The 16,990-nt window shown below is 35.0% G+C and overlaps 1 protein-coding gene across 4 annotated transcripts in view; it reads left to right on the forward strand.

The window, feature by feature from the left end:
* The window catches only part of LOC149572885 (protein PHR1-LIKE 1-like), a 71,949-nt gene that overhangs the window by 16,719 nt on the left and 38,240 nt on the right, over window positions 1-16,990 (forward strand). For all 4 annotated transcript variants that reach the window (XM_089813987.1, XM_089813990.1, XM_089813988.1 and 1 more), the window contains exon 6: window positions 1,671-1,743. In XM_089813987.1, the coding sequence (XP_089670113.1) occupies window positions 1,671-1,743 (73 nt within the window). The remainder of the gene's footprint in view (window positions 1-1,670; window positions 1,744-16,990) is intronic.

Below are 16,990 nucleotides of genomic sequence, written 5' to 3' on the forward strand. Positions count from 1 at the left end.
TCCTTATCGGCAATGGCGCCAAATGTTTACCGTACAGGGTAAACGGTTATTAATGCATTTAGACAATAGACAAGAACAGGTAACACATAAGTATTCCTTTTATTATTCGCATGTATACAGAAGATATTACAATATTTGATATGATTGATTACAATGATGATGCTTCCAAGTCCATTCTGGACGATGTACATATACCTTCCCAAGGGGTGATTCAATCGTCACGTGCCTATTCGGATACAATTCTACCTGTTGGCTACAATATAGATTTGACCTACAACAACTTCTTACAATTTCCAACCCTTGGAATGGTTTTCGCTCATGGTCTTATAGGTTCCTCGGGAGGTTTCAGATAGTTATCTTGACTAACAACCTCTTTCTTGCGCTATGCAACTTTTTTGTCAAAAAATTGTCAAACAACTTTTCAAAGTTGTTGATAACTTTTGCTTTTCTTAGCAACTTTGACTTCCATCATTTTGGGAACTTCCAAATTGGTCCACTATGATCCATTTATGATGTCTAGGCATGATTTAGCCCTCAGAGCATCAATTTACATGATCTTGACCATTTTGACCTATCTGACAACTTTTGCAACAATTTACATCTTTTTGACATCTTTCTCACCTTTTTGCCAAATGACAATGTATGACCTCAAACCTATAAAAAAGGATGTAAAAACATCATAGAGGACAAAATAAGTACAAAACCACACCTTCCTCAGGCTTCTAGGGTACAAGACATAATCCCTAACAACCTAAATACAAGGTAAACAAAAACAACTAGAATAGATTGAGCCTAGTCAAATCCACCTAGGAGTATACACACATGACCTTCTTAGGTCCAAACACAACCAACTGACTTGGCTAAGGTCAGAACAAGCCAAAAACCGGAGCTAGGACTAGGAGTTAGCATAGGTGCTCCTGCACCAGATTTGAAGTTCACCTTAGAACTATCTGCAATTTATATAGACTTCTATACAACTGTCACACCTCGTTCTAAGTTGAGTTTGATTGTTTTTGAGAGTATTTCAAGTTGCATTTAACCAATTTGACTAGATACAAGAAAGCTGAGCTTTTTGGATGATACTTTTGTTATCCAATTTGGATTACACCTCCATTTTTTGTTCCTGAAATCTTAGAGACTTAAGTAATGAGGACTGAAAAGAAATTCCACCATTTTCTCTTTAAATTACTGCTTTGCTTCATTTGGTGCTTGTCCTTAATTTAATTTGCTGACAATCTTGCTTTCCTTTGACAGATATCTTTTGACACCATATCTTTATTCCCATCGATATCTCCAAATTACCTCTATGTAATAAATTAGGCCTGCGCACCTTATCCCCTTCTCCATAAACATTTTCCTGATCCGTGGCAGAAGTATGATCCCTAATCTGATATTGAACTCACTAAAATTTATAAACCAAAAAGATTCCTAGTTAATGCTCATCTCCTCACCTCTCAAGGAAAACACAGAAATATATGCCATTATGAAAGACTATTAGTTTAAAGTAATAACTAAGGTTAAACTGTGTAATAAGATTTAATAAATTGAAAAATCAGTTAAATTGGTAGATAACAATAGATATGAAAATTAAAAAGGTTGTGAGACCAAACATGTTTTATTTTGCTGATTCTCCTTAGAATGCTCATCTGTATAATCTTTTTTGGTACCAGTCAAAACTTCTTGCAGTGCTGGACACGAGGAAAATAATTCTTCTGACAATGTAGCAGTTTTGGACCCGAAAATGTAAGCATATTTGTCTGCTCATTTTTGGTTTCTCACCTTGCTTACCATGTGCTCTCCTATATGCTTCTTTAGTATATGTGTTGGTATCTCTAATCTGCACTCTTGTTTCATATATGATCTAAACGATTTAATTATTTTGAAGTATTAGATATGAAAGCATTGGCGACTAATACTGTTCATCTTTTGTCTGCTGAAGTCATTTTCACCCTTGATTTTTAAATTTCTTCATTGGGTTTTTATTTTTAGCTTTTGTTGGCTTTCCTTGAAAATGATGAGTTGTGCAAAACCGCATGGTTAGTTGCTTCAAGGTCATATCTAAGTGGATTTGTTGGAGTACCAAGTATTCACTTGTTATGTCTATTCCTTAAACAAGAGAAGTTGTCTTCGATGATGATAATATGATATATGCACTAGAAAAAAAGGAAGATGGGTATTATTCATGCATTACTCAATATTTTAAATAGGAAATCAGTAGCAAGTGAAGTGAAATCTGCAATCAGATATGATAGTCTTTAGAGATTTGTGGAATACAGGTAAGGTTTCTGTTAATAAGAATCATGTGCTGAAAATCCTGATGCAATGAGTAGAAATGTTTAGCACTAATGGTGAAATATTTTTTCTATTTGGAGAAAACATATTATCATGTCCACAGACTACCATAGTATATTGACTAGACTTGGTATAGCTAGTAGAAATATATGGACGAGAAAAACTAAGAATCAAAGCAAACTGCAACCTAAATATTAAAGAAAAACACTGTATTAGAAGAGCCAAGCCAATAAGTGGGTTGAACCTAAAGAGATAAAGCCAGGCACAATAAATATAACATATAAGATTGAAGGCATTATTTCTCACCAGCTTAGGAATGCATGTAGTCCACAGTGGGCCAAAAGTAGGATTATTAAGCAAACTTAACTCGTACAAACATCCTATATATATATATAGACACACGCACACTTGTAGAATACATTTGTACACTTGTAGCATACATTATATATTTCATCTTATCCATTGTATTATATTCTCTGTAACGAGTCATTGCATTTCTATAATCTTTAGTGGTGCATTGGAATTGTAGTATGTTAATGCCATTTAATTCGACGAGATTCACCCCAATGGAAAATTTCACATGGTATAAATCTTCCTTCGTAAAAAAACCCTACCAATATTTACCCTTAAATATGGAGCAAGTTCCAGAGGAGTTCTGTGAAACTGTTGGAATTACAAAGTCTGGTCTGCGATTTATGGCTGACAGCAGTTATTCTTGAAACCAAATAACTAGTAAAGCACATAGAAGTGAAAGCAAAGATTCAAGGAATAACAAAATATAAAGGTAGTTCACGCTCATTACTTCAAAGTTCAAATCATTCAAAAAATACTTACATTTCTGATGGAAATGATTCAGACATTAATCCCTCACTGTAATTTAAATTTCTTTTTATTATCACCCAAACACATCACACAAGAAATTGTACCAGGATAAAATGTCAATAAGTTGAAGGTTAATAGACTTGTATCTACTTCCCAATCTCAATGACTGACTGAGACATACAAATCTGGGTGCAGTCCACTGCAGATCTGTTATATTCTTTACCGGTAATGCTGACGTAGGCAGCTTCTGTAGGTTGTATGGCCAGAATGAAGTCAATGGTTTGGCCCAAACCTTGTGGCTAGCTGAAACACACCAAAATGTCTGCACTCATAATTTTCAACCACCAATCTGGAATGAACACATCAAATCAGTCCAAAACCAGTCTGAAACAGTGCAGATTTCCTTTCAATACATGCTGCTACCTCTTCCTGGTGAAGTACTGCTATGCCTTGGAGTAGAATGTTCTTCAATTTTGCCACTTCTAGTTCAATCTGCAACCTCTGTGATCTATTCAATCCCCTTTCTCAGATTCTTACAAGAATTCAACACCTCTATTCTATAATCAGGCGATAGAACCAATAAATTCCAATCCACCAACAATCAGGGGGAACGTCCGGGATCTCAAGAATTTTCATTCCTGAGATCACAATCTGATGAAAACATGTCAAGAGCTCTCCTCAAATTAATTAACTTTTGCACTTTTATTTAATTAGCTTATAATAAAATTTCATCCCCTCATGAAAAGATCGACCACTAAGGGGGATTTTTCATTATTATAATGTTTTCTCATCTTTATTTAATCTATTTCATGTCAATGCACCTAGGGAAGAGGGCCATATTAATGTAACTTATTAATGCCGATAGGCATTCTACAATGGCAGAAAGGGTGGATTATGATGGTGTGAGTGTGTTCATGTTAACAATTACTTTTCAGCTTAAATTTGATAACCATTTGCACATCAAAATTTCAATATTTGTTATAAACATAATATACTTTACAAAATAATTTCATAAATGTCACATAAAAAATAAAAAATAAAAATATGATTTGCTAAAATTATGAGAGTAAATTTTAAGTATTTTATAACTGATATCTATACTAGTTTTATTATAAGTTATCTATACTAGTTTTATTATAAAGTCATTATAATATCACTTTAATATTAATTTATTTAAATCCATAACTCAGGAAATATTGAAATATTTTCTTATTCATTCATAAAATGCAATTTCAGGTTCAGATCTGAATTCCATTTGAAACACTATGGTTCCTGTTCTTGACTAATCCCTGCAAGCTAACTGGTAGTTCCTCCTAAAGAATAGGAATTCACCCTAAAACAACATGAACCTCGCTATAAACACCAAAAACTGCTCAAGAAGTTCTTGTATTTCTCTGTGGTCCCTTGGGTGGTTTTCCAGTACCCTACTAGTTCTCTATGATCACCATCATAGTATGCATCACATCTCACATACATGGCCATCCACATGAGTGCATCCATCCATGGTATGACATCCCATGCATACTCACATACATGAGACGTCCACATCATACATAAATGCATCCACGTAGACTGTATATGTATCCAAAACATATTTCATTAAGCATCATATTCACACTTCTGTCAGATTACAAGGCCGATGAATATGTATATCATCGAAATTGACATTCTCATGCATCAATGGTACTTGATCGGGCATTATTTTAGATTCATGTATCAGATTTTACAGTTGTTAACGTGCTATTTTACTGGCCAATGCCATTACTGGGCTAGCAGATCAATGATACATACTTGATCATGTAATCAACAATTAGTTATGATATTATTATCAATAATCATTTGTGATCAATTCACAATAATCGTACATGATTATTGTGAATGTTAAATTATATTCATGATTGTTGACAACTTTCCACCAGTGCCCTTTCATGATTCAAAGCACATGTTTATGCAAGCAGATTGACTCACCAAGAAGTAGTGAAGAATTGATTTTTTATAAACTTATTTATTCCCTTGTGGAAGCACTCAGTTATAGAGCATAGAAGGTTGCGATAGGAACCGCTGGTTTATGCATTTCATCTAAATATCAAAGATGGCATCTAATAGAGGAGCATAAACCAATATCATTATATCAGAGATGACTAATATATCAGAGAGTTTGATATACAATTACAGAATATCAGAGACAACATATCTCTGCCTGAGATCATAGAATAATCCTGTAGTTGCAACATACATCACATGCAAAAGATCAGATACAGCCATACAGGGTATTGTGCATATATTATATTGTTATATTGGAAACAACCTCAATATTGTAAACTGCATTCTTTAAGCATATTAAGTTGCAGCATTTGCGTTTGGAAGCACTAGTCATTCATATTGTGATTATCTTTGTATCTGCATTCATTTGCACTGATTATTGTGTATTTAATCAATAAAATAAACATTTCAAGAAAAGATTAAATGTTTCATGTAGTATCCCATACAATCCGAAAGGGGGACATTACAATTGGTATCAGAGCCTATTGTCCTGTCCTAAAGTGAATGAGAAAACCATTAATAACATATACCATAAGAAAGAAAGGATAGAAGGACACAGTCCTGGAAGGAGATAATTATGATTATTTTAACAACAACCATTAATAACATTTGGAGACTTATTTCCAATTAAACCCTATGGCAGAGGAAGAAGACAAAATATGCAGCCCTCCATCTACATGCTATAGCACATGATTGGTGGCATCATGAAATGATAACAACGGGGCATTCGAGGATTACCTCCTATCTCGAGTTCACCGAAACTAATAGAAAGGTTTGATAATAAAGACCTTGAGTTGCATTTCAAGGAGTTGATTCAAGTAAAACACGAGGGACTATCGAAGACTATATCACCGAATTCCAAAGGATATCAATCTTAGTAACAAACATATTTGAGAGAAGATTAATTGTGCTCTTTATGGATAGATTGCAGAATCCCTTAAGAGGCCGGGTGAAAGCATCAAATCCTCTTTCCTTACAAAAGGCCATCAAGAAAGCAAGGGATATGGGTTTTGGATCAAGTAGAGTAAACCACCCAATTAAGAACACTTGGCTTCCAAGGAAAATCCTACTTCTTTTAACAAGAAACCAAACCCAAGACCCAAACTAGATTTCGAGACTCATTAAGAACTTAGAAGATAAAGGTTATGCCTCAGGGGAGGGACAAATTCACTACATTGAAGTAAGACCCTACGAGGACGATGGATGTTTGAGTAGTGCTACAAATTTCGAAGGGAAGCTCCTAGGAGAAGAAAAGGAAGAAGGGACACTAGCTAACCTAGAAGGACCTACTCAAGAAACCTTCCAAATACTAGGTCAAATTGGTGATATAAACATAAGAGTTCTTTTAGTCAGTGATTCTCCTCACACTTTCGTCAGTCAAAACTGGATTCAAGAACAAAACATTCTAGAACTCAATCACAAGGGTCCTAAAATCAAGTTAGCCAATGGAACAACCACTTACGATAACACCATAACTCCATCTTTCACTTTGCAACTAAGAGTTTACAATTATTCTACTCAATTCCACAACCTTGAGTTGGGAAATGTTAAACTCATATTAGGACTTCCATGAATGAAAAGTATAGGGCCATTTGAGTAAGATATTAACAAACAGCCATTTACCTTCAAGAATGGAAATAAGAAATTCACCCTTAATGGATTCCGAACCAAGGAAATCTCACACGCTCAAGATACAATGAAATTGTTCAAAAAGACACCACTTTGCAACCTCAAAGAGTTTTTCTTCCTCCAAAATTCAAGGAAGAAATCACATTCGATGATAGAGATAATGAAAAGAAGTGATAGAACATTCAGAGTATGCATCAGCTACAAAACGAAACCCATAAGATCTGAAAAGTCAAATTCTTGCGGGCAAGCATTTTTGGAGGGGAGACTGTGATATCACATTATTTTAGAAAGCAATAAAAGAAACATGTAAATAAGGGCAAGGAAAGAAACATACCTTCTCTTGTATATATATCTGCATTCCTTGCATTTTTCCTAGTAGTTAGAGTGGATCCTATGACTGATGGTTCTTAACTCTCACCAAGGCATCCATCCACCATGGAGACACATACCCTAGTGATATGTACTAGTGAGCTTCATCATTATGTGATCACCATTATGATATGCATCACATCTCACAGACAGGGGCATCCACATGAATGCATCTATCCATGATATGACGTCCCATACATACTCACATAAGACATCCACATCATACATAAATATATCGACATAGACATAAGTATATCGGTATAGCATCAATACTACATAGGATATGCATCCATGGCATATTGCATTAAGCATCATATTCACGTACACCTCAATCAGATAATAAGGCCGATGAATATGTAGATCATCATAATTGATATTATTATGCATTGATAATACATGATCGGGCATTACTTCAGATTCATGTATTAGAGTATACAATTGTTAATGTGTTATTATACTAGCTGATGACATTACCGGTCTTGCAGATCAATTTTACATGCTTAACCATGTAATCGACAAAACTCTAGAATTCATGTTTAGTTATGATATTATCACCAATGATCATGTGTGATTAATTCACAATAATCTTAAATGACCATTGTGAATAATAAATTATATTCATGACGAGTGATGACTTTGCACCCATGCCCTTTCATGATGCATAGCACATATTAATGAGAAGAATTTATATTTTATAAACTTATATTTTCCCTTGTGGAAGAACTTGGTTATAGAGCATAGAAGCTGGTGTAGGCATTTCAGCTAAATATCAGAGACAAAATCTAATGGAGGAACATAAACCATTATCGGAATATCAGAGACGACTCATATATCAAAGAGTTGCATATACAATTACATAAAATCGGAGACGGTATATATCTGATTCTGAGATCATTATATCATCCTGTAGATGCAGTGTACATCACATACAAAAGATCAGATACAACCATACAAGGTATTGTGCATATATTATATTGTTATATAAGAAATAAGCACAATATTGTGAACTGCATTCTTGAAGCATATTAAGTTGCAGCATTTGCATTTGGAATTACTAGTCATTCATATTGTGATTATCTTTGTATCTACATTCATCTAGATTGGTTATTGTGTTTAATCAATAAATTAAGCATTTCAAGAAAGGATTATATAAGTCACGTAGTGTCCCATACAATCCAAAAAGGGGACATTATATTCTCCCTAAAAAATAGGAGACCTCCCCAAAAAGTGTTAGAAATAGAAGATATTGAGTGTGGGGGTGGTGAATCATTATTCTACAAACTTTTGACCAAATATGGATATCATTAACAATCTTATAACTTGCATATGAAAGTAAATTGATTAAGTTGAATAGTAAACACAACCATAAAATAATGCAACACATAACAGCATATTTTGTTAACTAGGGAAACCCTGGCCAAGGGAAAACCCCATTGGGGATGATACCCACAACATGATCCACTAATCAAAAGTATCCGGTGACAGATATTGACTCTGTTAGGAGTCTATTATATCCATATAGTGTCCTGGTCCTTGCTAGAAGCCTCAACCCTGCTAGGGGTTGCTATTACAATTATACAAAGTATGCAAGATGAGCCCATTGTCCAAACATGTAATATACAATAATGTTCTTCAATACAAGAGATAAGTACAAAACCTCTTACTACTGTTGATATCTTCAATATATGATTTGCCTTTGCTACTCTTCGCAAAACAAATCTGTTATGCTCTGATCTTACATCAGAGATTGCATCTCAAACAATAGCATTACAATATCATAAACCTCTACCAACTTCGCGTCCCAAGTACTATCCTCTATACCAAGTTATTTCACAATAACCTGGACTGATGGCCTTAATTTCTTTATAAACTTACCAAAATACAAAATTAACTCTTGCTGACTTAGGTTAACAACTAGGATGTTGTCCCTAATTAGTTAAGTAATTGTTTCGGTAAACAAAATAATTCCTTAACCTAACATTTCCTTATCTTTGCTCTGTGCTGTCTGTTCAACACTATCACTGTAAAACTGGAATATCTTTGTCCATACTGTCCATACAACTTTGTGCACTTAGATGTAGAATCCCCATACCTTGTTCTATCTGTAACTCAGTGCACACGTGCCAGAAATACCTTTGTGAATTGCACTGATCAAAATAGTCTCTGTGGTGACAGATAAACTCTGTGATACTTAGACAATTTTCTAAATCTTCAACCCAAAACTCATCTTCAAGATCTTCTCACTCAATCTTGATTATATGTTGCCATAAATGACAACTTCACACTATGTAATCTAGCCAAACTGGCAACAAAAAGTAGGAACTGCTATCTGAAAGCTATAAATGGCTCATAGAGCCTTTGCAATGCTCTATGACCCTCATAATCAGTCCCCTAATCCTAGCGTTGACCTACAGGAACTTGAGTGATAGGTCAACCCTTTGCCCATCTGACTATCACTTGAGAAGGGTGCATTAAATCCTTTACAAATTTATCCCACATATATTATACATTCACATCTCATAGTTGTGTATTCTATATATATTCACTTGTAGCATACATTGTATAGCTTATCTCATTCATTATATAGCATCTTTTAGTTTTGGAAGAGCAGTCATATTGCATATCTGCAACTTTTAGCGTGCCTTTGCTATTGGGACTTTTTTGTGTAATTAAAGTTTGGTAGGTTTGCCCCTATAGAAAATCTTACATATTATCAGAGCAGATTGTAGTATCTCTTATATGACATCAAAGTAGTTTATGGCTTCAAGCTTGCCCATCTTCGCTGAAGAAAGAAGATCTTCCTAAAACTTAAAATGCTCTTCTTTTGAATCTTCAAATGATTTGTTGAATTTGAGAAGTCTGAAAAAGAGATTATGATCTTGGACTCCCTTTGATGGCATCATGTTGTAGGTTTGTTTGGTGAATGATGGAGCAACTCATAGACAATATCATTATAATGAAAGTATATGAGTTGTGGAAGGGTTTGAAGGAAATATCTTTGTTAGGTATCCGTAGATAACTTAACATTGGGAGCATTTTGAGCCAAATCTAACTCTGCCATGCATTCAGGTCCCAAAACCATATGATTGCATGCATTTATTAGAATTTAATAACTAAGGCCTTCTGAACATTTCCCCTTTCTGACCATTTATATTCAGCATATTCTGTGGATTGGATCTCCACATCATGCTCTATCAGCAAATATTTGGGGTCACAACTTGGTGTTATTGTCTTGATAGGTATATATGGGTGTACAAGGGAACTAAAATCAGCTAATCTTTTCCTGTCAATTTTCAATCTTTTTTGTAGTTTTTAATATATTGAGGCCTTATGTGCAATGCCTTTATAGGCATGAGGCCCCCGAACATCGGTACAGCCTTTTTTTTGGGTCAGATTATATTGAAGATTTAATCAACAAGGATTGCATTGGTTGAGTATTTTGCAAGATAACTTATCTAATAACATCTTAATATTCATATTTGCCAGGATTTGGAGGATAACTATTACTGCACTCTACTGTTATCTTCACTTTCATCCACCACATCAGTTAATATTGCTATCATACAGGCAAAGAGTTGCCCATTTTCATGGTTTCAAAGCCTAAATCTACTATTTTGATTACATTGCTGCTATAATCATTATTTTCAGCCACTGTCTTGCTACAGTTCAGGTGATTTATTGCCGATTTGCAAGTTTCAAGGATCTGAAATGCCATGACAGTTTTTTTTGTTGAAATTTGAAGAGTTTCAGACATTACACATGCTTTCTAGCTGCCAGCCTCATTCCCAGCCAGTACTGAACTTTTTGCAGAAAACTTAATAACTATTGTACTTACTTTTTTCTTGCGGTAGCCTGATGTACCACTTGTAAGTGAATTACAATTTGCATCTGCTAGAAGTATTCAAATATTTTGGGCACCCATCTGTAGATTTGTTAGAGATGATTTAACAAGGTTTATTGTTGTTGTATATGATAAAATAAATAATCATTTTTCGGGTGCCCTAGTTGGCAAACTGTTATTTGCTATTTTTTGGTGATTTGAATGGTGATTCCTCAGCAATGATGATCTGATTTTCTGTTCACGATGAATAATTATGTGTTATTGAGGGTTTCCAATTTATTGCTATCATACAGGCAAAGAGTTACCCATTTTGAGGTTTTCAAAGCCTAAATCTTCTATTTTGATTACATTGCTGCTATCATACAGGCAAAGGGTTTCTTAATATTGCTATCATACAGGCAAAGAGTTGCCCATTTTCAGGGTTTCGAAGCCTAAATCCTCTATTTTGATTACATTGCTGCTATCATCATTATTTTAAGCCACTGTCTTGCTACTGTTCAGGTCATTTATTGCTGATTTGCAAGTTTCAAGGATCTGAAATGCCATTATGGTTTTTTTGTTGATATTTGAAGAGTTTCAGACATTACACGTGTTTTCTAGCTGCAAACCTCATTCCCAGCCAGTGCTGAACTTTTTGCAGAAAACTTAATAACTATTGTACTTCCTTTTTTCTTTTGGTGGCCTGATGTACCACTTGTAAGGGAAATACAATTTGCTTCTGCTAGAAGTAGTCAAACATTTTGGGCACCCATTTGTAGATTTGTTAGAGATGATTTAACAATATTTATTGTTGTATTTGATAAAGTAAATAATCAATATTTGGGTGCCATAGTTGGAAAACTGTTATTTGCTATTTTTTAGTGATTTGAATCATAGTAACGAGACTCGGACCCTGCCCAAACTTCGCAAGGGTAACTCGACTCAAGACCTGGCTTGGATTTGCTGGTGATTTGGCAAAGTGACAAAACCCTTGAAATTTATATATTTTTTAGGATTTAAAGAAATTCCATGCACCCATTATTAAATAAAGCTTAAAGACAATAACATCATGAAATAGAAGGTAATTTGATCATATACATAACATACATCGATTACATAAGTACAAAAGTAAATTTTAGATGTATTAAGAAAATTTTGAAAACAAAAATAAAAACTCAGACGAATCAACCGAGTCAGCCAGGCGAGTCAGCCGAGTTGGGCGAGTTAGCCGAGTTGACCCGTCGAGTTAGGGTCATGGGTCATTTTGACCCGGTTGAGGTAACTCGACTCGCCGACTTGGATGACTTGCCTGACTCGTGGCGAGTCTTGTTACTCTGGCATAGTGAATGGTGATTCCTCGGCAATAATGGTCTAATTTTCTGTTCACGATGAATAATTATGTGTTATTGAGGGTTTCCTATTTATATTAGCAATAATCAATCAATATATTTAATGTCTTTGACCGGTTGATGTAGGTTTTGGTTCTCCATATTAAATTAATAGTTAGGCAATTATTATTCTCACTAATCAGTGTGCTTTTCCATGACAATAACATGCGGTGTATCCTGGTAACGGAAGCTATACATAATTATCAATAGGATGATCAAGATTATAATCTTTATCAACTCATCTTACTATATCTTCTTGACAGTGATGAATCTCTACTGGCCCTTTATAGTCCACAGTATTGTTCATCATTGGAGTTATTGATGATGGATTCTTCCGTAAGTGTATTGGCCATGTCCACGTCTTCATGATTGTAATCTATTACTGGTTATGTTTCTAATATCACCATATCATCGTTTATTATTTTTGTATATATTAATCTTTGTTTAGTCGTTACATATTCCGTTGATAGATTCAATCTTTGGCAGTACTCTATCCTGTGGCAATTATAACTAGTGAATAATTAATCATGCTTGGCTTGGCTCTTAATCTTAGTTAACTATTACTGCAGCTTCCTCATATTATGTTAATGCTTGAATTCATCATTGAATATTTCTAGTCTTCTCTCTACTTATCTATATATTGGTATCAGCGCTACCCTCTATAGTGGGTAATAAGTTCTTTCACAATGTATTACTGAACATATGATTGTGCCTTTGTCCTTGTAATGGTGATATGGATACGAATTGTCCTCATATATACATAATATTATAAGTTTAAATCTTCAATTAAAGTTTATTTAATTGAATATCTTGTTATTCTGATTCGGAGACACCACATATTGTCTCCAACTCAACTCCTTAATACACATCCTCATGGGGGCTGAAAATACCACAACACTTTTACCATGGGTCAAAACAAGGTTCCGAAATGCCATGGTGAAAATTCATCCGACCTCTACACGCCAAACATAGTCTATTATATGGCATTAAACTTTCTTACAGATCGCCATAAGAATCTCCCCAAAATGGGAGATGCTCTTACATGCATCATAGACTATTAAAAACTTATTTCAAGACTCTTACATTTGTCATAATAATTGATTCTGACATCCAAAATAGTCCAATTTTATTTTTTTAGCTCTTGCAGTTCTCATAAGTCCATAATATCCTTTAAAATAGGCATTCCATGTTATATCACTTAATAGGTATATTTCAACTAGTAATACCTTGTTTTTAAGTCACTGACATGTGGTAAAAGTACCAACTCATAATACTAACACACCTTATGGTGGAGCACAATTATTTTAGTAGCATAATGTAAAATAAGCATTGGAAAATATAAAATAATAATAAATAAATACCTTGGAATTGCTAAGGTTGAGAGACCTTAATTTCGAAAAATAGAGATGTTTTTTGTAAGGCTGATTTTTTGTGGATTAGATTTTTGTTGGGTGTACGTGTGATGCCCAACAACCAGTTACTTTATTCTCTATTTTTATTATGTTTTCTCTCCAATTGTAATGACTTTTCATTTCATTTGAGTCTATAAATATATATCATTGGAGGCTTATCAGATATGTCATATTCGAAGAGCTGAAGCTACAACTGTGATGTAAGATTCAAACATATATTAATAAGAGATTTTCCCTTGCACTGTAGAGGTAGCCACAAATTGTGGTGAACCATGATAAATACTCGTGTTGTATATTTAATTTCTATTGCTGTTTTGTTTCTTTCCACTTTGCACTTTCAACATTCTTCACAATTGGTACAAAGCTAGGTTTAATTGCTGGGATCGATTTCAATGTTTAAAATTTTGGACGAAATTCTAGTCTGTGGAAAGTATAGATGCATTTGTTGCTGGTTAAGAAAGACCTCTCACTTGCAATTGGGGGTAAAACCAAGAAGCAGGTTGCAATTTCAAATGAAGATTGAGAAAAACTTGATGAAAAGGCAATGGCAACAATATTTCTTTCATTATCTCAAAATGTTTTGTTCAATGTACTGAACAAAGCAACAACAAAGGAAGTTTGGGATAAACTCCAAAGCATGTACGAAACAACATTTGTTGCAAATAGTTTTTTTATTATGATGAAGCTCTACAAGCGTAAAATGACGGAAGGAATTGTGATGTCAAATCATATAAATTAGTTGAACAGCTTATTATGTTAGGCAACCTCGGTTGGCATGACTCAAGATGTCGAAACTAAGGCTTTCATCTTGTTATGTTCCTTACCTGACAGTTGGGATTCTTAGTTACAACCGTTAGGACTTCAAATTCCGTTAAGAGCAAGCTGGTCTATGATGAAGTAGTGGCCACTCTACTTAGTGAGGATATGAGAAGAAGCAACAAATAATCCTCATCCGATGAAGCCTTGATGGCGGTTAGCACCAAAACTAGAGGAAGAAGCCACAATAGGGGGAGAAACAACCATAATAGAAGATCCAAATCAGCTAGGCACTCGAAGTCCAAGAAAAGCAAAGGAGGAGATTGCAAGTTTTGTGGCAAAAATGGCCACATGAAGAAAGATTGTAGAAATTATAAAAGAGCACAAGAATGAATGTGGGAAAGTGAAGCCAACATAGCCTATGAGAAAGATGATAGTGTCTTGATTATATCGACAACCGAAACTACTTCAGCCTCTTGGGTATTGGATTCCGATGCATCATTTCATGCCGTTCCATGTACATAATACTTCTCGAATTACCAAGAAGGTAAGTTCGGTGAAGTCTATTTAGGTGATAATAAAGCATGTGAAATAGTTGGCAAAGGAGATATTTTGTTGTCTTTGAAAGGAGGTATTAAATGGCTATTAAAAGATGTGTCATGTTCCTAAATTAAAAAGAAATCCGATTTCCGTAAGTCACCTATTTACACAAGGTTTTCTCACTTTTCTGACTGACTCATGGAAAGTCACATAAGGATCCATGATAGTTGCGAAAGGAGACAAGATTGAGAGTTTATATATTGTAGAAAATATTGGTAAGTGGGGGCTGACATGACAGTTGTAGATAGTAATTCAAAATTGTGGCATCAAAGGCTTGGTCATACGAGAAAAAAGGGCCTTGATGTTATGCATAAGAGGGAGCAATTACCAGGGCTGAAATCAGTTGATTTGCAATTTTGTCAACATTGCCTTTATGGAAAACAAAAGCAGGTCAACTTTTTGAGGTCTGGGCATGACACAAAGAGCACACCCTTAGCGCTGGTCTACTCCGATGTATTCGAACCTGCCGAGGTAATCTCCGTTGGAGGAGCAAATTATTTTCTTACTTTTCTTGATGATTGCACTAGAAAGGTATGGATTTACATGTTGCAGAAGTAGTCTAACGTTTTCAGCAATTTTAAAACTTTTAAATCATTGGTTGATAATCATATTGGTTACAATATAAAGTGTTTGTAAACGGATAATGGTGGAGAGTTTTGTTCATTAGAGTTTGATTCATTTTGTACGGATAATGGTATTCGTAGAATTAAGATTGTCCCATACTCTCCTCAAGAAAATGGAGCAGCGAAGAGTATGAATAGGACAATCCTTGAGAGATCTCGTTGTATGCTCTCTAACACTGGTTTGGGCAGAGGCATGTAATTCAATAGTGTACTTGATTAATCGAAGTCCATCTCGGTTAGATTTTGGCATACTGGAGGAAGAATGGTTGGGTAAAAGAATTTCATATTCTCACATTTGACTATTTGGATGTGAAGCACATGTCCATGTTCCTAAGGAGAAGAGAATGACGCTTGATCGTAAGCCACCCAGAGGTATATTCATGGGTTATGGCGAAGACTAGTTTGGTTTCAGAATTTGGAATTTGGTTGAGAAGAAAATCAGGAGTTGTAATGTCCCCTTCTTTGCGCTAGCTATAGTAGCACCTAGTTGGTTTATCTTCCCATCCGGATAGGCTAACAACATTTGATTTAGGATGCCAGCCAATCACAGGAGCTTTGGTTACAGTTGAGGAGATTTTAAAGGGGATATTCTAAGGTTAAAATCACATAATTTTATGAAGATTGGAATATAAAGTACATTATTGTTTAAAGTCACTTTATGACAAAATGACTTAAGTGACTAAAAGACGAAATAGTCTTTTATCCCACATTGCTAAGTGGTTTGTATCTTCCCTCACTTTGAGGTTATAAAAGAGAGCTTTTGCTTTGGGAATGACACCATGAATTTATGTTATTTTCTAAAATCCTAAGAGTTGCTTAAATGTGACTGGATAATTTCCTAAGGACGAAATCCCTTATGGAAAACTGGTGAGACTAGACGCAAACCTAGTACTCACACTGCATTTTCAAGATTAAGTTTCGAAGTAATATAACGATCTTCAGGAGGTTGGAGTTCATGGCAGCAAGAAGCTGGGGTATCTAAGTTTAGACACAGGTTCTACAGATCAGTTGGGTGTTTGACGGTAGGCAGGGTGATTAAATATATCAAAGTCGAAGTGAGAGTTCATGTAGGCAGAAGCTATCACCAAACTCACTGGAAAGTTGGACGACTACAACAGGGTACTCAAGTCGAGAAGTCTATAGCACAGTCCGCAGGAAGTATTAAGGACAATAGGGTCAGCATAGAAGTCTGGTCACGGCAGGGGCATTGCATTTACTAAGGAGTCGCAGGCTTGG

The sequence above is a fragment of the Cupressus sempervirens genome, chromosome 2, assembly GCF_028749045.1.
Source record: "Cupressus sempervirens isolate cs-2001-9-10 chromosome 2, ASM2874904v1, whole genome shotgun sequence".
In the NCBI taxonomy this organism is placed as follows: Eukaryota; Viridiplantae; Streptophyta; class Pinopsida; order Cupressales; family Cupressaceae; genus Cupressus; species Cupressus sempervirens.